This window comes from Dermacentor albipictus, chromosome 3, assembly GCF_038994185.2.
Source record: "Dermacentor albipictus isolate Rhodes 1998 colony chromosome 3, USDA_Dalb.pri_finalv2, whole genome shotgun sequence".
Taxonomy (NCBI): Eukaryota; Metazoa; Arthropoda; class Arachnida; order Ixodida; family Ixodidae; genus Dermacentor; species Dermacentor albipictus.
In genome coordinates this window covers 8,297,561-8,318,360 of record NC_091823.1, presented here as the reverse complement: position 1 = coordinate 8,318,360, position 20,800 = coordinate 8,297,561, and the positions used below count along the sequence as shown (strand labels likewise).

Genomic DNA, 20,800 nt, shown 5'->3' with positions numbered 1-20,800 from the left:
TTCTTTCTCGTTTAATGTTTGACGATTTCTGCAGCTTCCAAGGTTCCGATTTGGCAAGCATTTGAACGAAAAATTCGGCCTCAACACTTTTTCTGTTTCATGCGGCGCGTGACTGGCTGAGCAGAATCTCTTTACCTAATTCAATTTCATTGACAGTGTGTTTTGTTATCCGCTTAAGACGGCGCTTGATCGCTTGTTGCGTACTCAAGCGCGTAAGAGGCGCGGATTCATGTCTGTACTTTCTTCCGATGATTGACAACGAGTTCAGGAGCACCTTACGGTAACAAAAGAGTTGGGATGAATCAGTGAGAAACGTCAAACCCACTCGAATGCGAGTACATGGTTCGTGACTGCAATGTTAACCTCACAATACAGTAACCCTTTAGCGTCTGGAGGCGCGACGCAACAACTACAGGCTAGCGTATCATGCGATGCTCTCTGCCACGTACCACTGTAAGCCAGTGTGCGGATGTTGCTTAGCGAAGTATTCACTGCACACATGTCTTTATTCACAGTGTGGCTTCAGTTAGTGCGCGTACTCTTCACTGAAATCTAGTTCCACCGCAGTATAGTGCGCGTTCTTTGGCGGCGGAGAAGCCGAGGTGAAGGGATACGCTTGTTTCCGGACAGATGATGCGCTGTGTTTACGCGGGGCTCTCGATCGCGGTGATGCGCGCGAATACGTGGCTGCTGGTGCAAATTTCCGTTCACGGAGGCGAGGAATTCGCTGGAGACTCACTTGCTCTTGCGGTAGTAGAGGTTGAACACGAGGAAGGCGATGGCCAGCAGCATGCCGAAGGTGGCCAGCACCGACACGGAGATGAACACGCTGCGCTGGATGGTCGCCACGCTCAGCTTGACGGTGCGCCGCGCCACGGGGGGCTCGCCGTCTGCTCGCAGCGAAGGAAACGCGAGACCCCGGGTCACTCAGGTGGCTCCTCCTGGTGCTCGTCCGCGCGCCGTGTGGAGCTAATCGGGCACGTCTACACCGCCTTCGCCTAAATTTTGCAATGCTTCCTGTTTAAAACAAAACTGATAAAACTGCAATTGTGCACTACACGCAGCGTACGGGAAGGCATATATAGCCAGTGGCGTAGCAACAGGGGGGGGGGGGGGGGGCGCGGGCCCCGGGTGCACGGGACCAGCAGGGGGGGGGGGGGGTGTGTCATATACGTCTGAAGACACCCGAAAATTGTCGATATCCTCGCCGTCCCCGACTACACCCGGGCGCAGGGGGGTGACAGAAGAGCTAAGGGCCCCGGGTGCCAGATGACCTAGCTACGCCACTGTATATAGCCGACTTAATCTCCGGCTATTTACATTAAAAAACACAGCCCTGATGTTCGCAATGCGATATTCATCAAGGACTCTCATCGCGCGAGCTGCGAAACGTGCTTGGCCCACGGGCTGTAACGCTGCTTGTGCATCTCGCGCAACAAATGCACTCTTAAGCTTTCTTAGAGATGCTGGTCCCTACATTGGTTTGTTCAGTGTTGCGGTGGTGTCCTGTGTATGTCTGTATCTGTGACGTGAATTGTGTATATCATTTCATTTTTCATCATACCCATCCAGGGTAGCATGCTAGGGCAAATCTTTACAGTATTCTATAAAATGCCATGTTTCTCTGCTTCCTGATGCTCACTAAGCTCGTGCTGGTGGGCGAGCTGGTTATACGTGGTCGTCCCGTGTCGCCTTCCTTCGTCCGTTGTTTTATTTGGCGCCTTCGTTGTAAACCTGATGCTTGATCAATGCTCTTTCTACGGACGTTTCACCCAGAGAGAGCGAGAACCTCCTGTCTCGTGCGGGAGTGGCACACGCGGCAGCGTCTGCAATGCTTTTGCACGGAGGTTCACGCGCAGGTGCCACATCCCAAGCAATACTATGACGACACCCAGAACGCTGTCGTTGAAAAGGTGTATGAACAACAACAACAACAACAACTTGTAACCTCACTCTGCAGCCGAACGCAATGGAGCAGTGACATAAGAGTGCGATCATTGAAGTGATTTAACAAAATAGTAGGCTAATAACTTTTTGCTGTCTGTGCAAGGGCCTCGTTTGCTACGAGCGCCGCTGTCGAGGTTTTCTTGGCTGTTGCTCTACGTGAATATACTAGAAACACTCTGTTATGGCGCATCTGACTGCGCGAAGACCTAATACGAGATGCGAAACGATGTTTGTAGGCGTTGACTGCTTTACTGTTGAAGCATCTAGCTTGGCGCATGGTTCGGGGCCTTTATGGAACATGCATTATGAGTACAGTAGCAGTGCGCATACGCACCACACTCGTTACGGGCACATAAATGGCGCGACAATAAAAACTGAGAGAGAGAGAGAGAGAGAAACGAAACAAAGCCAGTGATAAAGCATTACCTTGCCAGATGATGGGGCGGCACCTTATACAAGAGAAGTCTAGTGTCTTGGAGTCAGGTATGTACAAGGCCACCTTGCGTAGGAACCCGCCTGCGTTGAGACACCAGAGGCAAACCACATTGTTACGTCGCTTTCTTTCAGTTTCAGTTTTGCGTTCGTTCAGGATACATGGTTGTTAGTAGTATACTTAGCAGTATAGTTAGCTTGAAGTTCACTTTGTATTCCTAATGGCACTTGTTGAGCGTTGTAAAAAACAAAAATCACTGTCGATTATATGATACTCCATAATGCAAAATGTGAGCGCAGCTCTATACGTGCTGTCATTTGGCGGTATATTGAGGCATCGCACCGATCACTGTGCCGACTCGCAGAGACGCGAAGCGCGGAGACCGGCGACACAGTTGCCGCTTCCCGGCAACTGCAGCTTACGCAACCGTAATCGTCACCGGGAAACGCTTGTTGTGAGCGCTATGCGCGAAGGCGAGCTTTCCGGTTCTTTTTGTTTCTTTCCCCGCACGGCCGGCGCCACCACTGCCGCGGATGCGCCCTCTGGTGGTGCTTCAAGGCGCCTACTTCCGATTTCCTCCTCATGCTTCCGTTGCGCCCTCCTCCTTCGCTTTCCTCATTACGCTCTCTCCGCTCTCGCCATCTTTCATCCGCCGCTGCGCTCCGCGTTCGCTCTTTTATCTCTGGCTGTGCTTGTCCGCTCGCTTACGCCGAGGCACGCTGACGCTCAACGCAGAAACGGGCGCCTAAGAACTGCGCTCTAAAACAAGACATAAAGTGGCCGAGGGTGGCAACACGTGGTCCACTCACACCTAGCGACTACACATAGCGGGTACTGTAGCCCCCGCTACGGGCGTTTTAGTAACATGACGACCGGTTTTCTTTTTTCTCTTTTGTTAGGGGATTAGCTGCAGTGGGAAGAAGAAGAAGCATGTGCTTGCTGCGGACGCGTCCGCGCCAGCTCTCGCTTTCTCGCCAATTTAAATGTGCCTTTTGCCCAGTTTTGTGCCTTTTCTACCCGGAATCGGATTCTTGAAGTACTTTTCTGCCTAAGGAGACCACATTTCGGCAAGTGCGTGACATCTGTACTTTTTTACGAGTGATTTCATCTCTCGCCACCCCGCCTCGGGCTATAAGCCTAACGGCGAGCACGGCCGCCGCCACTAACGCCCGTCTCGACTCCGACCAAGCCGTCGCCGACCCCAGACCTCCCTGCGCCCACCCCGGCGGTGGGGGCCTCCAGCGATCACAACAAACGAGCCTTCCACCCAAGAACGCTCCTACAGCGATGCCATACGAAGTCAATGGCCAAGACATGAGCCCGGAAGACTTCACCGCAGACGCTGGGTGGACTATCGTGGCGCCGCGCCCGTCAGTAATCAAGACTGCGTTGAGCCAGCCCAACCTCGTTAACCACCAGCGAAAGGGAGGAAATAAGAACGCAACCGCCTCAACAGCGAGAAACTCCTTGATCAAAGCAAGCAGAATGCCCGCGCTGCCCCAAGATGATATCAAAATCGTGATTCGCATACGTGGCGGTATCAACATAGCCAAGGTAGGCCAACTTACGGTCACCAAAGCAATTTGCATGGCTGCTTGCATCGAACCTAACGAGCGAAGCGAGGACACGATATGCCCCAATTTGAAGCAGAATATCATGGTGGTCAGCACACCGTCCGAAGCGAACGCAGCAAAATACCTCAGGATCCGCAGCATTTCCATAGGAGAGCAAACGTTTGAAACCACTGCATATAGGACGGCGCCGCACGAAACGTGCAAAGGCGTTATAAGAGGGGTTCCGCTAGATGAGACGCAGGATTCCATAAACAGCAAGATCGTCAACCCACGCAACCCGCTCGCTCTGGCGGCAAAGAGAATCAAGGAAACTGGCACGGTCATCATAGCCTTCGACGGCTTTCGAGTCCCGAACTATGTCAGATACGACAATGCCCTGATCAAGTGTTCTCTTTACCGCAAGCAGATCGCTATGTGCCATGTGTGCGGCAGACTCGGCCATCGTGCGGACGTGTACCCCTCGCCCGACGACGCAATTTGCAAAGGCTGTGGACTAGCTAACCCTAACGCAGATCATGTGTGCACCTCGATCAAGTGTGCGCTCTGCGAGGGAAATCACGTCACGGCAAGCAAGGAATGCACGAGCCGCTTCCAACTCCCCTACGTCGTCCGAAGAAGACGAGTTGAAAGAAGAATCGCAGCAAACGCAAGTCAAAGCACCACGAGATCAGGAACAATCGCCCTGAGTCAGCACGACTTCCCGCCGCTCAAGAACGCCGAGTGTAGCACCATCAACGACAACGTGGCCGCCAACGCAGATGCTTGCTTATCCTGCGAGCGGGGCCGCTCGAGATCGAGGAACCGCGGTCGCCTGTCGTCGCGATCACGAGGACGCTCCAGGAACCCAAGCCAGAGATCCTCGTCAAGGATACGATTCGCCCCCAGCCCACGAGTTGGCGGTGAGGATCGGTTGACGTGGGCCCAACGGGTTCAGCAGCACCAACAACAGGAGCGACAAGAACATCAGCACCAACAGCAGGCCGCCAGCCAGGTGAGTCCGATGGCACGGCCAGAGCAAGTAGAAATAGCTAATACGATTAAGAGACTAGAACACGAAAACAAAGAGTTAAGGCAAACAATCACGCAACTCGTCGAGGAAATCAGACAACTCAAAACGCCACCACCCTCCGACTCTAATCAAACCGAAGCCCCATCAGAAGCCATGGTAGTAGAGGTACCGGTCGCGGAATCCACGCGTAATCCGCATAAGAGAAAAGCCGTGACAAACACACATCATCGAGCACGGACAGTGACATTAAGGAAATCAATGACCTGCTAGGCGGGCTTGCAACTACCATCGCGTCAATGAAGGAAGGACAAGACAAACTTGCGACGACGGTAGGGACCCTCAAGGAAGGTTACGACAGGATAACGTTACAAATCAATCACATGATGGAGACGATCAACATCCATGGGGCAAGGCTCAACGCGCTAGAAATGGCAGACCACCCGTCTGTGACGTCACAGTCTACTCGGGCGTTGCCGCTCGATAGACAAAGCAACAACGTGGCCTCACAAAGGCCACCACACGCCAACAACAAAGATGGCTGTGCCAACTGAAACGTTTCGCCTTTGGCAATGGAATTGTAGGGGCTACGTCCGCAAAAAGGCCCCCCTGCAACAATACATTCGAGCCAAAAAAGACAAACCCCAAGTCATTCTCCTACAAGAGACAAATACCGCTACACCCTCGCTATCCGGCTATGACGTGACCGCAACGACACCGCAACACAAATGTAGAGGTATCGCCACGTTGGTCAGCAACAAGCTAGCTCACAAGACGCACAAAATTAATCACGACCGCAGCAATTGCGAATTCATTCTCACGGAAGTCTTCCCTAGAGCCAAGAACGCCAAGAGCATATTCATCCTAAACGTTTACAGCAGCCCCAAGCACACAGCACAAAAATTTAAGCAAATACTCCAGCTCGCCCGCAACCGAGCCTGCGACAACCCCATGATCGTGGCTGGGGACTTCAACGCCCCTAACACGGCCTGGGGATACGTCGCCAGCAGTGCCAAGGGGAAGTACTTACTAAACGACGCCGATGAACTTGACCTAACGCTCATCACGAACGCCGCATACCCCACAAGAACGGGTAACTCGGTCACTCGCGACACAACGCCAGATCTCACTTTCGTCGGCAACGTTCCAAACTATCAGTGGAACAACCTCTTCGAGGATTTGGGCAGCGATCATCACATTGTTGAGACAGCGATTGACACCCCATCCAGAGAACCCAGAAAAATGACGTACGTCGACTGGGACAAGTTCCGCGAGTTCAGACACGAACGCCGAACAGGCAATGAATCAATTGAACAATGGACGTCGCAACTAAAGGCCGACATTAAGGCGGCCACGAAGGAAATAGAGACAGATCTCCCCGTTCAAAGCATGGACAGCCGACTGGCTCACATGCTCGAAGCCAAACAATCGCTCACCAAGAGATGGAAAGAACAAAGACACAATCGACGGCTGAGGAAAAGAATTTCTTCCCTCAACCGGCTGATTGCAGAATATTGCGCGCAACTATCTAACCAGCAATGGAACGAGGTGTGCGACGCCGCGGACGGCCGCATCAACAGCCGGACGACGTGGCAACTGCTCAAGCATCTTTTAGACAGAACCAGAACCAAAGCGGACCAGGGCCGTACGCTGAACAGGATCATGCACGAGGAACTCAAAATTACCACTGAAAATGAGCTCATTGACCGTCTCGCCGACAAGTACCTCCCTCTGGCCAAAAATGCTAGAGGCACGACCGCCGAAGCATATCGCGGCAAAGCCAACCCAGAGCTAGATCGGGAATTCTCAACCGAAGAGATACGCACAGCGCTTCAGAACCTAAACAGCAAGTCAGCGCCGGGGCCGGACGGCGTAACTAACAAGGCACTTAGAAACCTCGACGAAACCTCCATCGAAACACTCACAGAGGAAATCAACAAAATCTGGAGGAATGGAGCCCTACCCGAAGATTGGAAAACGGCCCTCATCGTGCTCATCCCAAAGCCTGGCAAGGCGTCCAACATCAATAACCTCAGACCTATCTCGCTGACGTCTTGCGTCGGCAAGGTAGCGGAGCACGCGGTTCTAAACAGGCTCTCGAGGCATCTCTAAGAAAAAGATGTCTACCCCGCAGCAATGATCGGCTTTAGACCCGGACTATCCACCCAAGACGCCATGAAGCTCCTCAAGCATGAGATCATTGACGCAGACACGAGAGACGCGAGAGTAATCCTAGGGCTAGACCTCGAAAAGGCATTCGATAACTTATCACATGACTACATACTCGACACGATTTCTAACCTCGACCTCGGCACGAGACTCTACGCTTACACAAAATCGTTCCTGAGCGACAGAACGGCCACCCTCCGTCTAGGGGAAATCAAATCCCAGAAATACAAACTCGGAGGCAAGGGCACACCGCAAAGTTCAGTCATCTCTCCGACACTTTTTAATCTTGCGCTAGCCGGCCTAGGCAAGAAACTGGATCTAATTGAGAACGTCAGATACACGATATACGCAGATGACGTAACGCTGTGGGTCCCCGGAGGTAGCCTGGGATCAATTGAAAGCGCTCTGCAGCAAGCGATCGACGCGATCGAGGAATACCTTGCTCCCACCGGCCTGCGGTGTTCGCCTGCGAAGTCGGAGCTCCTCGTCTACAAACCATCGAGAAGCGGTCCCAAGCCAAAGAACGAAATCAGAGACACACATTCCATTACTCTCAGAACAAAAGACGGAGGAACCATTCCACACGTCAGCAAAATCAGAGTCCTTGGAATGCTCATTGAGAGCAACGGCTCTAACGCCGCGACAGTGGAGAAGATCGTGACGAAGTCGAATAATGCCTTAAATCTCATACGACGCGTGGCAAACAGACAACACGGCCTTAAGGAAGAAAATCTGCTCAAGCTAACACACGCCTTTGCGCTATGCCACTTCACCTACGAGGCGGCCATGCACAGATGGAAGGTAGCGGAGAAGGAAAAACTCAATGGACAACTGAGGAAGCTAGTAAAACTAGCGCTGGGAATCCCCAAGAACACCGAGACAGAGCTCCTGCTGCAACTGGGGGTGCACAATACACTTGAAGAAATCGCCGAAGCTCAAGAACGGGCTCAATGGACAAGACTCTCTGGAACCAAACCAGGTAGAGAAATCCTAGCCAAACTAGGTCATGACACCACAGTAATGGAGAAACTATATCGAAGCGTTCCGACGGACACACGCAACTCCTACACAGTTCGCCCACTCCCACGGAACATGAACCCCGCGCACCATCAACCCAGAAGGCTGGCACGCGGATCGTTCATCCTGCGCGAAATACGTGATAAGAAGATCTTAGCCTGTTTCGTAGACGCGGCACAATACCCGACCAGGAAGGTTTTCGTTGCCACCACGATCAATACGCAAGGTCAAGTCACAAACGCTCTCACAGTCAAGACCCACAAGTCCGAGATAGCAGAACAGGTCGCCATCGCACTCGCGCTCACAGACCCGACCACCACCCACGTCTACAGCGATTCACGCTCGGCTGTCAAAGCCTTTCAGAAAGGAGCAATTGCAAGCCAAGCTCTACAAATAATCAACAGATCCGCACCGCTGCAGCATCACACCATCTGCTGGTTCCCGGCACACCTCGGTGATATCGAGGACGCCCCTCGCAATCTCAATGAGATGGCTCACAGGAGCGCGCGAGACCTAACCCTCCGCGACGCCACCTATTCTGGTCGTGACCATCCCAGCGAGAATCGGGACCCTCCCTCCACATATAACGAGATAACAAAGCACTTTTATCTAGACCGCAGAATATACAGCACACCTCACAATACGCTCACCAGGCCTCAAGCCCTCACGTTCAGAATGCTTCAAACAAACACGTACCCCACGCAGAACAGACTACATCACTACATGACTGACCTATACAAAACATCATATTGCGAAAATTGCCATAGCACACTAGACGTACATCACTTGCTCTGGCCGTGTGGTCGGACCCACGCAAACAAGGATCAAGACTCTGCCAGGCTACAAGAAGCATTACGCAGCACGGACCTGGCGGAGCAGCTATGGGCCGTCCAGCGAGCCCACGATGCGGCCAGGGAGTTACAACTCCCGGTCCCAACGTGGGAGTAGCCCGCTCTATGGGACCTTGCGTCCCGTAGCTCGCAGGACCTCTCATTAAAGTTATTCAATCAATCAATCAATCAGCTGCAGTGCATATGTAGTAAAAATCGAACAAAAAAGGCATCAAATAAACGCATCGAGTTATGTGTGATGCAGCTACCACAGCAATGAGTTAGCGTATTCGCTGTCCATTATCCAACGTGTAAAGTCATCTGTAAAATTCGACTTTACTTTGGCCTCCTTGAGCATCTTGTGCCCAATATTCCGAGTACCTGGCAAAATCCACAAGTGACGATGAATGTACGTCGTAGATCAGTCACTCTCGGATATATTCTTAGCTTTTGCGCAATACAACATAATGAGCTGCGCCTCACTGGAGTGACAGACACCCTGCGCGGCTGGCTTAGCCATTCAGCGTTCACTGAAAGTGATCGACACAGAACGGGGTTTCAGCTGCAACGGGCTCCGAAATGGCGGTCAGCCGTCACCGCAATTTTTTCTTTCTTCCCTCATCTGACTGCTCTCGCAAACTCCCACAGCATCTCTTGGGCACGGGGCAGCCATAGTCTGTGCTCATCGAGGTACCTCTAGCTATTCATGGTTAAGCGACATGAAAGTTTCCAACCGGACTATATGCCACCGATGGGCTTATGGTCTTCATCACAAATCGCTGTTGGATTTCATTGACTAAAGTAACGTGTATGTGTACAGGTGATACAGAAAACCTGATTTACGTCCCAGGGCAGGCTAAAGAAAGAATAATCACAGGTAAATTGGATAATTTATGTCCGCACTCGCCTTTTCGTTTCATTCGAATATGTCCAGTTTTTTCCTCAACGTTTTCTGGCCTAATCTTCTGATGGAGGAATTTAACAGTAAAATTACGTGCAAGATTCGCCAAGACCGTATCGCGAGACGTCTATATAGTGGAGAGAGAGAGAGAGAGAGAGAGAGAGAGAGAGAGAGAGAGAGAGAGATCTCTGTTAACGACACGCTAATCCAGTGGCATAGAAGCGCCTCCTTACTTTCTTTACTCGTCCGGCTTCTGTCAACATTAATTGTTACCCCAAATGAACGCACTGGAGCCGAATAATTTGAGGTTTCTTCGACCTTTTAACGCGACAGCGTTAAGGAGCTCGTGTCGCAGAAAAGCCGGTGTCGTCGGCGTCGGTGTCGGCGTCGGTGTCAGCGTCGGCGGCGTTGGCCGTGAGCGATAAATCCCAGCAGGCACTTCATGAATAAAAAAAACTGGAGGACGCTTAATTTTTCCTAATTCAATATGCATAGCTGCATTCGTACGGTTGATTCTTCATCGTCTGCTAGAGGAGTACGGATGATCGAGGGTCCCGTTCTCCTTTAACTGCAATGTATCGAGTTCGTTTCAGAGACGTCATCCTCGCACATGCCTGCTGGATGCTTCTGGAACTCACGAGCTCTTGTGCGTGCCCCTCTTCGCACGCGGAGCACGGCGCGCAGCGCAAGGAGTACGCACCGATATTTGCAGTACGTCAACGTGTAGGAAGGACGACCACTTGCTGAGCAGAACTGTTTGGTGGCCGTGGCCGCGCGGCCAGAAAAGCCAAATACGGATGCAGGAGGCCCCGTGGCATTATTTAAAGCTCTCAAATAGTGCTTCGTTTCCACCTTTACCATACATGGGGCGTAAGCACGTGGTAATCTACGCAAGGTGGTGTATCGACGCTTCCTGTCCCTAGGTTGGTGTCGCGATAAAGAAACCACAGAAGATTCCGTAATATTTCCGCTAGCCCTGTTTAGCACGTGCTCTTCTTACGGTATATATATATATATATATATATATATATATATATATATATATATATATATATATATATATATATATATATATATATATATTTGCGAAGACCTTACAGGCCCCCGTAGGACCCCGTAGGAGCATTGCGTAAGGGGGGGTATAAACGGAAAAAGTACTATAAGAGCTAGTAAAGATATTATGTAGCAAGTCGCACTTATACATTTCTAATACAAAGCATTCAAACACAAGAGATACAGCATACTTTCAAAATGTACCTGATGCGCAGCACAAACCAGAATGCAACTAAGAAATAACAATGAAAAGCAATAAGTCGGTGAACAGATTAAAAGGGTGTTATTGAAAGATGACTGCTGACTTGGTTGCGGAAGAAATAGCATAGAAATAGAAAGCGATAGTATCGTGCAAATCGTTCCACATAGAAATGGCACGTGGAAGCGCAGATCTGTTGAAGGTCAATGTGTGACCGAAGATGCACGACTAACTGAAATTGTAATGGAGGCGTTTTGACATGCGCAAAGGCCTTTCGAGAGGTAGCGGAGACAGCCTATTACCATGAACGTACTTGTGGAACAAACAGAGAAGTTCGATGCAACGGCGACTTTCAAGTGAATTGATGTCATGATTCAGTTTAATCTCAGTTACACTATGAGACTAGTTATAATCGCAAGAAATAAAACGTGCTGCTCTGTTCTGTACAGCTTCTAGCATATTGATTAGATATTTTTGATGAGGCGACCACACAGGGCTCGCAAATTCTACTTGAGTTCGGACAAATGTTGCATATGCAAGCTTCCAGATGCTGGTTGGGGCGTGTTTTTAAGTTTCTTCGTAAATGCCCCAAATTTCGTGAGGCTTTGGCGCAAGTGGCGGTCACGTGAGATGCCCAGGACAGGTTAGGAGCGAGGTGAACTCCGAGATATTTATATGAAGATGCTTCCGAGACCTGAGAGTAGTTACGAAAGCAGGTGAACTTAGAATTGACATGCTTACGGCTAAAAGTGATAACGTTACATTTAGATTCGTTAAGCTGCATTTGCCAGGTACTACACCAATCAGAAACATTTTTGAGGCCATTTTGAAGTGGCGATGTGGTCGTCGATAGAATTAATGGTGCGGTAAATTACGCAATCGTCAGCGAAAAGACGGATGGAAGAAGATATGTTAGCAGGAAGGTCGTTGATGTAAATAAATAAATAAATAAATAAATAAATAAATAAATAAATAAATAAATAAATAAATAAATATTGCGGGGGTCGCTTTCACGGAAAATAGACGAGAGGAACAAGTGCCAATTAGCATGCAGCTCCTTATGCGATGCTCAGTGTAGAACCCCAATAAACAACTAGCTGTACGCCCTCGCCAAGAACGGGCGCAGCCAATAACGCGCACAGGTGTGCTGCGAGGCAGGCAGAGCTGCCGAGCGCGCACGCAATGTGCAACGACGCAGTCACAAAGGGCCACGCCGTGACTGCACGCTGGCGTTAGCACGTACCCCGCACTGGCGGGCGCTCGAGGTGGACTCGCCCGAGCTGCTCTTTCGAGCGCGTGTCGGATCGGATCGAGTGCCCTCCTTGTTCCGAGGTTCGTTTCACACCGCTCATTAACGTATGGCGGTGCTGTGCGGACGGCGATACCGCCGTGACTAATGAAGCGAACATGGCCGCGCATGGCCCGCGCTATATTTGTCTGCGCGCTTTGTTCGGCGAGCACGTTTACTTGCTTGTCTTTCCTGCGCGCCAAAATAACGCCGCACGATAAGGTAAGAGTTTGTTGCGTGGCGAAGAACAGGCCGCCACTCCACCGCCGTGCGTCGGTGTGCGTACGCTGCCCCTTTTGTTCGCTGCGCGCTGCTTTCACCGCACTGATTTCAGTTGCGCGACATGTGGGTGCGCGTTGTTATCTCCGTGCGCCCCACTCGAAGAAGACCGGGCGAACCGGCGGATCGTCCTGACTGGCGCAGGAGCGAACTGGCGCCCTGGATGAACCTGTCGTGACATCCGGTTCCTGCCTCATCTGTCGCAGCACGATACTTGCGACTTCGCTGGCACAATGTGCCTGCAGCGCTCACCTTGATTCTGCTGGAACTCGGTGATGCCGACGCGGTCACTGCCGTAGAACGAGAGGGGGCCCTGGGCAGAGCGAAACAAGGGACGCGTGTTGAATGCGTCGGCGAGTGTTGCCGCTCCCGTTTCAAATGAGGCAAACCGCCTCTATTGAAAACTATGCAAAAAGACTCGTCAATCTAACCAGTATCACGGTGTTTTTCAAACTATACTGGTGCGCAAGGTATCACGGTAGCTTCCCTTACAGTCACCGCCGTTTCTGCTGCGTAACAACATTAAGAGGAGATATTGGTGCGCTAGTTGGTTGGCCATTATTGTTCTAAAAGCAACGTGCTTGTGGACACATCGATGAACAAACACCAGCGTTCGTCTTTGTATGCCTTTGTCTTTCTCCATGCGTCCACAGGTGCGTTGCTTAAGGCGTTAATAGATTAAAGCAGTAGGAAATTTTTCGCCTACAGCACCGTTGTTTTTGCTAGTCATTCACAGAAGAATCACAGTTTGTTTTTTCTCCGCATCTTTCAGTAAAGCATGTGGCGTCCTGGCTCTTCTTTGGAAGGTGAAAGATCCCCATCAGTGCGCACATCTGACCATCGGGGAAGCGTGTCGCTGCAGCGACGTGCACAGTGTTCGCCGCTCGTTGGCAACCAACAGACCAGAAAAACCAGACAAACGATGGTGTCAATCTCTTCATTAAAAGATGCGGACCAAGAGATGCGCTAGTGTGAAATTTTAACGAAAGCAGAAACGCAGTACGCAGAAAACGTCATTTTACAGTTTATAGAATCCAGGCAACTCTGGGCGGCCTCAGTTTTCGCTCACTGGTGCCGCTATGCCTATAGAGATGTAACAGGAATATTTTGTCAATTTCAAAGGCAGCGACATTAAGCCTAACGCGCCTGTGAAACGCGGAACACATCTGCACATTTCTTTATATGCGCATGAATCATGCGCCGCGATATTATGATTGATTCGTTCGTAATAAAGAACCATGATTGAGGAATTCTAATGTTGAAAACCAAAGGAAAAAGAAAAGAGAAAGTCGTTTTACTGCTGAGCACACTGTTTCTGTGGTAAACGTCGTCTGCGTTTCTGTCAGAAAAAAAGGCGTGAAAGCGTTCGTATGGACTATAAAATTCCGGTATAGCTTTTCAACAACTTTAGTAGTCAAAATTAAGTTCGAAGCTTGTACTATAACGTCATTCGTATAGCTCGCCACTCAGCTCTTGGGACATTGAAAAGTTCATTCCAAAATATTTCGCAACATGTGTAAGCATTTCTCACTGGAACACGTTCTGCTGAAACAACAGTTCCACATTTACGAATTGGCAACGTGACGAGCGCTCCAACAGGGTCGAGAGAATTAAATATTTCAGCATCACTAATTGCTGCCTGATGTTTAGCTGAAACGCAGTTCTTGCATTTTATGCATGATGATTGACACAGAGCAACTGAACAGATTAAGGCCCAAACAATGAAACGTTCCTTTCCTTCGAGCGCTTCCTAACCTTACGTGAGGCCTCCTTACAGCGAAGGACCGATGGAGGAAGCAAGCATACTCTGAAAGCTCCCTTCACCCGTCCTCACGTAAGGAGCGGTTGCCGCCATGCCTGGGTTTGAGATTATCTCTTAAGGCCGAGATATAGTCCGGCGTTCTCGGCGCGCCAGGCCGCGGCAGGCGAAGTCGGATACGCTGCGCTAGCGACGCCAGGGGTGCAAGAAATTTTCTTCCTCTAGAGTTCGGCGTGCGCGCGGAGCTCGAGACTGGCGCCATCTGTGCGTCCGGGAGCGCAACTTCGCCGCGGCGAACAGCTGTTTACATGGCGCATGCGCGTCGTTCGGGTATCGCGCGTGCTTCTCGTTCCGCGCGCTGTTTGTGCGCTAAAATGAAAACTTTTGCGGGATGGCGTTAACTTGTCCTGACAGCCAGAAAAAAACAACATAAGGTTTTACGTGCGAAAACCACTTTCTTTCTGACTTGGGCTTCTTTAACATGTACCTAAATCTAAGCACACGGGTGTTTTTCGCATTTCGCCCCCATCGAAATGCGGCCGTCGTGCCTGACAGCCAGAACATCGCACTCATATTGCTAGTACTTCGGCTACGTCAAAAACGGAAGCGGACCATGTATGTTCATGCGAAAGCTATTCGACAAGCGCCCTGAACTTGGCGACTACCACCAGCTAGTACAGGAGCTGCGAAATGCAGCTTACCTGTGGCGAGACCACACTGCTTTCGTATAGCTTCCCACGCGTTGTTCTTGCGCTCTGTGTCGCGGTGGTCCATGCGTTTCACATCGTATACACATGGAAGGTTGCAAATCGCTTCAAGCAGGCGTCCTCACTCGCGCTGTCATCCCACACGGATGTTCAAAAAACCACAGCCGCACTGTCAGTACGCGCACCGCAGGCCGCCATCCTGCCTTCTGCTCGCTGCCGCTGCAGCGCGCAGTGCATTCTGGTCTAGCGGCAGCCGCGTGAAATAGAACACGCTCTATGTCCGCGCCGGCGGCGTTGTGCTCGCCAAGCGCGCCTGGGCACGCCGGCTACGCAGTGACGCCGGACTGTAGAGTGCGCGCCTTTCACCGACGTCGCTTAACCGCGACGCGCGTGGCCGCGCGCGCGCGTTACGCCGGACTATATCTTGCCCTTTAAAAGCTTTAGGCGAACACCAGAACACCCCTATTCAATAAAAAAGGTTGTATCGTCGCACAATCTCTAAGTTGATGAGCTAATATAGAGAAGCGTGGACGCTATTATTTAGTTTTGTTTACTAAATCTAAAGAAGCAGTGCATTACAGTGCGAAACTTGATGTGCTCCAGCAACGCTGGCACGCCGGCGTCGTGCAACGCCTAGCAACGCTTCCATGCCGCACGCGTGACTGAAACGAACGTGCCTGGCAAAACGTACCGTGCTCGCGCTTCTCCGAAGGTGGGCGACAGCACGCACGGGCAAGCAAACGTCACGTGGTTAAGCAGTGAGGCGAAGTGCTCGTTCAGGGCCAGGAGCGGCGTAAGGACGCATGAAGGTAGCTTGGCCCAAACAATAAAACGTTCCTTTTAGGGGTGTGCGAATATTGAAATTTTCGATTACGAATCGAATACGAATAAGGCGAAGAACTCTCTTCGAATATCGAATCGAATATCGAATACATGTGTAGTATTAAAAAATTGCAAGAGAGGTAACAATAGCTTTATTACCCTTTTAAAAATAACATTGCATTTTACAAGGTTGCTTCAAATTAAAGAGGTACTCAATTATAGATAATGGACTCAGGTAATGCCCTCAGTCAGGTAAAACGCTTGTTACAGATTGTCGTGAAGGAAAATTAACTGCTCAATATGGCCAGAAAGTAAACGCTCTCTATGCACTGTCACATTTCTACCGGTAGAAAAGACTCTCACTAGGAACTGAAGTGGCAGGGATCGCCAAGTACTTCCGGGCGAGTGCACTTAAAAGCGGGTACCTGAAGCGGCCAATGGACTGCCACCACTCACAAGGATTCATGCCCCTTTCCAGAAGAGGCTTTTGCGCGTAGTCTGTAACTTCCCTCTCAGGGGCAGATGCCAAATGTGTCTTCTCTTCGTTCATCACTAGATCGTCAAAAGCATTCCATACACTCGATGCCACCAGTGGACACGAAGTCGACGCTGGCACGGCGGTGTCCCCACGGTGTTCCACGACGGCTTCCTGGAGCTCCCTTGTCACAAGGTTTTTCAGCCAGATCATCTGACCAGATGCCTGATGAACTGTGGCCATAAAGCGCGGATCAAGAAACATGCCTAGGCTGGCCACTTCATCAAATTTCCACTCCGCACAAAGAGCCTTGATACATTTTGAATCAATGTTAGCAAACCCTGAGTTGCCTTTGCAACCTTCAAGGCAATGGGGCATTCCAAAAATAATTGGAATTATAAAGCTTGGTGAAAAAGAAACCGAAACTGATCATGTCTCAAATGCCTGAAGCAGATAGACTGAAACAGAGCACACAGATAATGGCAACTCAGGGTTGCCTTTGCAACCTTCAAGGCAATGGGGCATTCCAAAATAATTGGAATTATAAAGCTTGGTGAAAAAGAAACCGAAACTGATCATGTCTCAAATGCCTGAAGCAGATAGACTGAAACAGAGCATACAGATAATGAGCGGATCATGCGAAGTTCTCAGTTAATAAACATGTTCTTAGGAGAATGCGGAGCAAGCATACAATTGGTTAATTGCTCAATTATTCGCAGTCTATCCGAATATTCGCCGTTTCCACCGTTATTCGGCCGTCCTCGGATATTCGTGAATTTCCGAACATGCATTTCTCGAATCGAATACGCTTCGAATATGGAAAATATTCGATGCGTATTCGAAATTCCGAATATTCGCACACCCCTAGTTCCTTTCCTTCGAGCGCTTCCTAACCTTACGTGAGGCCTCCTTACAGCGAAGGACCGATGGAGGAAGCAAGCGTACTCTGAAAGCTCCCTTCACCCGTCCTCACCTAAGGAGCGGTTGCCGCGTGCCTGGGTTCGAGATTATCTCTTCAAATCTTTCCGCGAACACCATTATTCCATTAAAAAATGTTGTATCGTCGCACAATCTTTAAATTGAATAGCTAATATAGAGAAGCGTGGACGCTTTCTTCTAGTTTCGTTTACTAAAGTTAAAAAAAAGTTGCGCATTACAGTGCAAAACTTGATGTGCTCCAGCAACGCTGGCACGCCGGCGTCTTGCAACGCCTAGCAACGCCTAGCAATGCTTGCATGCCGCACGCGTGACTGAAACGAACATGCCTGGCAAGACGTACCGTGCTCGCGCTTCTCCGCAGGTGGACGACAGTGCGCATGCGCAAGCGAATGCCACGTGGTTAAGCAGTGAGGTGAAGCGCTCGTTCAGGGCCAGGAGCGGCGTAAGGACGCATGAAGGTAGCTTTGGAGCTACCTTATGCTGAGGAAGCACCAAGGAAGCCTTCACCGAGGGCCCCTCAGTAAGGAAGCTTTCAGAGTGACATAAGGTAGCCTCACCCCAATGAAGGCTTCCTTAGTGAGGTAAGGAAGATTTCATTGTTTGGCTTCTTATGCTGAGGAAGTACCAAGGAAGCACCAAGGAAGCCGTCACCGAGGGCGCCTCAGTAAGGAACCTTTCAGAGTGACATAAGGTAGCCTCACTGCAATGAAGGCTTCCTTACTGAGGTAAGGAAGATTTCATTGTCTGGCCCTAAGAATTCGAACTTTTAGAGAGTTTGTTGAATTGACTTGCGCAGACTCTACAGCTTAGCGCTCAAAAGTACTTTATTTAGAGAAACACGTTAAATTATTTACGAGTCGTGTATGTGAAAAACGCACAGTCACGTACTTGGGAAATTTGTCTGATGTAAGTCATTATTAACAAACAGGATCTAAGGAAAGGACACATGAGAACATACTGGCGGCATCAAAAAGCACGTGTTAGACGTGCATACTTGCTCTAGCACACCTTGCACATGAATTTTACTGCATGGGATCAAATAAAACTATCCTAAGATGTGTGCAACACGTTTGAGATGCCGTTACTTTCATTAGTAATTCAAATTTTGAGGATTTACCCTAGAGTGTACAATTGTGCAAGTGGAGCCTGAATGGGGATAATAAGCGAACTCCAAGCGCGAAGGAATGACACTCACCGAGATGCCGTTGAAATGCAGCCGCGAAATGATTCGGTCGAAGTAGTTGGCCATGCGGCGCTCCTGTGGCGGAGGCAGCGGCTCAGCGGTCACGTTCCAGCCGTAGCTGTCGCCTCCGCCGGTCTCCGGCAGAAGCTTCTCGTAGCGGAAGTCCGTCACGGTTAGATTCAAGCTGGCCTGCGATGAACGTCAGCCATATCATGCAGTTCCTCTCAGTGATACTCACCGAAGGTGTTCGGCTTTCGCCACTGTGATTGGATTATCGCGACTTTATTATTTTAACGGCATAAAACACACACACACACAAACACCCACACACACGCACATGCACGCACGCACGCACGCACGCACGCACACACACACACACACACACACACACACACACACACACACACACACACACACACACACACACACACACACACACACACACACACACACGCACGCGTGCACACACGCACACACACACACGCACGCACGCACGCACGCACGCTCTTTATCGCATTTGAGACAACGTTTGCACGTTCGAGGACACATATAAAAGTTCACAAAGGTAGATGTTACATATTAAAGGAAGAAAATATATTTAGGTGATCGTTCGCAAGAAAGCTTACGTTCAGCCGCAGGCCAGTACAAACATGGTAGCAGAACGCCTTCTATAGTCTCCGCAGAGGCTTGGAGTGGTTTGATAAGAATAGCAACTGTTTTGTAGTAAGCTTTGATTTATAGCTGCCTTGGCTTGCGGAACCACCTTTCCCATTACACGATAACAGTCTCTAAGACACAATGTCCGTTCTCTGCATGCAGTAAAACTGAAAGCTGTGCTGTGGCAAAGAGTAATAATTATCAGCGTGCTAAAGGACGAAGCCACGTAGAAGTAAGAGACGGTGCGTGGCGCTGTCATACGTTTATTATGCGAAGCATACTAGCCGCACAACCACGCTCTTCTTTGCTGCGCCGCGCACGGCCGCGTAGCTACCATTGAGGGTATGAGCCATTGTTCATTGCTGCGCGTCCCATATGTGGATCTATACTCTTTTAAGTTTGCTATGTTTGTTATTAAGTTGCTTCTATTTTTATGCGTTGCATATTGCAATCACTCAGTTCAGCCCTTGGGCGCGGCCGGGCAGCCACCATTGACCTTTAGCGCAACCACGTGATGTGACGTCACGACAGCCGGAGGAAAAGCTGGGCTTAAACTCGCGCAATATGCAACGCATTCTTGGCTTAACCAAGCTAAGCCTGGCCATTTTTATGCGAAGCATACTAGCCGCACAACCACGCTCTTCCTTGCTGCGCCGCGCGCGGCCGCGTAGCTACCATATGACGTCATAACAGCTGCAAAAGCGGAGGCTCAACTCGTGCGCTCGCTTGCGGCCGCGTAGCTACATAGCCGGGTCTCAGCTCGTGCGCTCGCCTGCATGAGTTGTTTCTTCGTCTAGCCGAACCAAATATAGCCAAGCAACAGCAGTTCACCAGGCTAAACAGTGGTTCAACAACTAAAATAAAGGCTAGTATGCTTCGCATCCTGGGCTTAACCTTAGCTAATCCACAACCATTTTTTTCCTGACTTCGTGTTTTTGCACGTTTCCAGTGACGCCTGTCTTGTAGGTTCCACTATACTGCTTCCTCACCTTTCTCCAGAGCAGCTCGGCTGACCGCAGCGCCAGCGCAGCGGTCCACACGGCGTCGTAGGCCTGCGCTACGTGGCCTCGGTAGCCGGCGGCTGTGGCCGGCAGCGCTGGCTCCAGGCCCGACCGCAGCTCGGACTCCAGTTCAGCGTCCAATTCCCGCCGGAAGGCGTCCATTTGCTGCCCGATTAACGACGCGCAATTAGTGCTGCCGCGCGCATCGGTGCGACAACGGATGCCCCCCGCGGAATAATTTGCTGCCACTAATCGTCCCTTCCCAGTTATACTCTTCCCCCGCGGACAGATACAAGCGCCCGTACGTGCACGCACACACGTCAGTGCTAGCACACGTGCACGGTCGTCCCCCTTTTATAGGCACTTCATGGGGACGCCTGCCCCACGCAGTGAGAGGCGCCCGCCACAAAACAAGGCTGGGACCACGGTGGTCGGGACTCTGCTGCTGAGGCCACGTAGCATTGACCGCGACGCGGCCAGAATCGATGGGGATGCCTCGCTCTCGTTCCGCAGTCTGAGCGCAAATTGGCCCTAAACGGCGTGCAAGAACCGGCGGGAGAC

At 50.6% G+C, this 20,800-nt stretch overlaps 1 protein-coding gene across 12 annotated transcripts in view; it reads right to left on the bottom strand.

The window, feature by feature from the left end:
* GABA-B-R3 (gamma-aminobutyric acid type B receptor subunit 3) overlaps positions 1 to 20,800 on the bottom strand; it is a 694,297-nt gene that overhangs the window by 69,869 nt on the left and 603,628 nt on the right. For all 12 annotated transcript variants that reach the window (XM_070535013.1, XM_070535017.1, XM_070535019.1 and 9 more), the window contains 5 exons: positions 20,228 to 20,404; positions 18,594 to 18,770; positions 12,949 to 13,009; positions 2,374 to 2,463; positions 740 to 890 (listed from right to left, as the gene is read on the bottom strand). In XM_070535013.1, the coding sequence (XP_070391114.1) occupies positions 740 to 890; positions 2,374 to 2,463; positions 12,949 to 13,009; positions 18,594 to 18,770; positions 20,228 to 20,404 (656 nt within the window). The remainder of the gene's footprint in view (positions 1 to 739; positions 891 to 2,373; positions 2,464 to 12,948; positions 13,010 to 18,593; positions 18,771 to 20,227; positions 20,405 to 20,800) is intronic.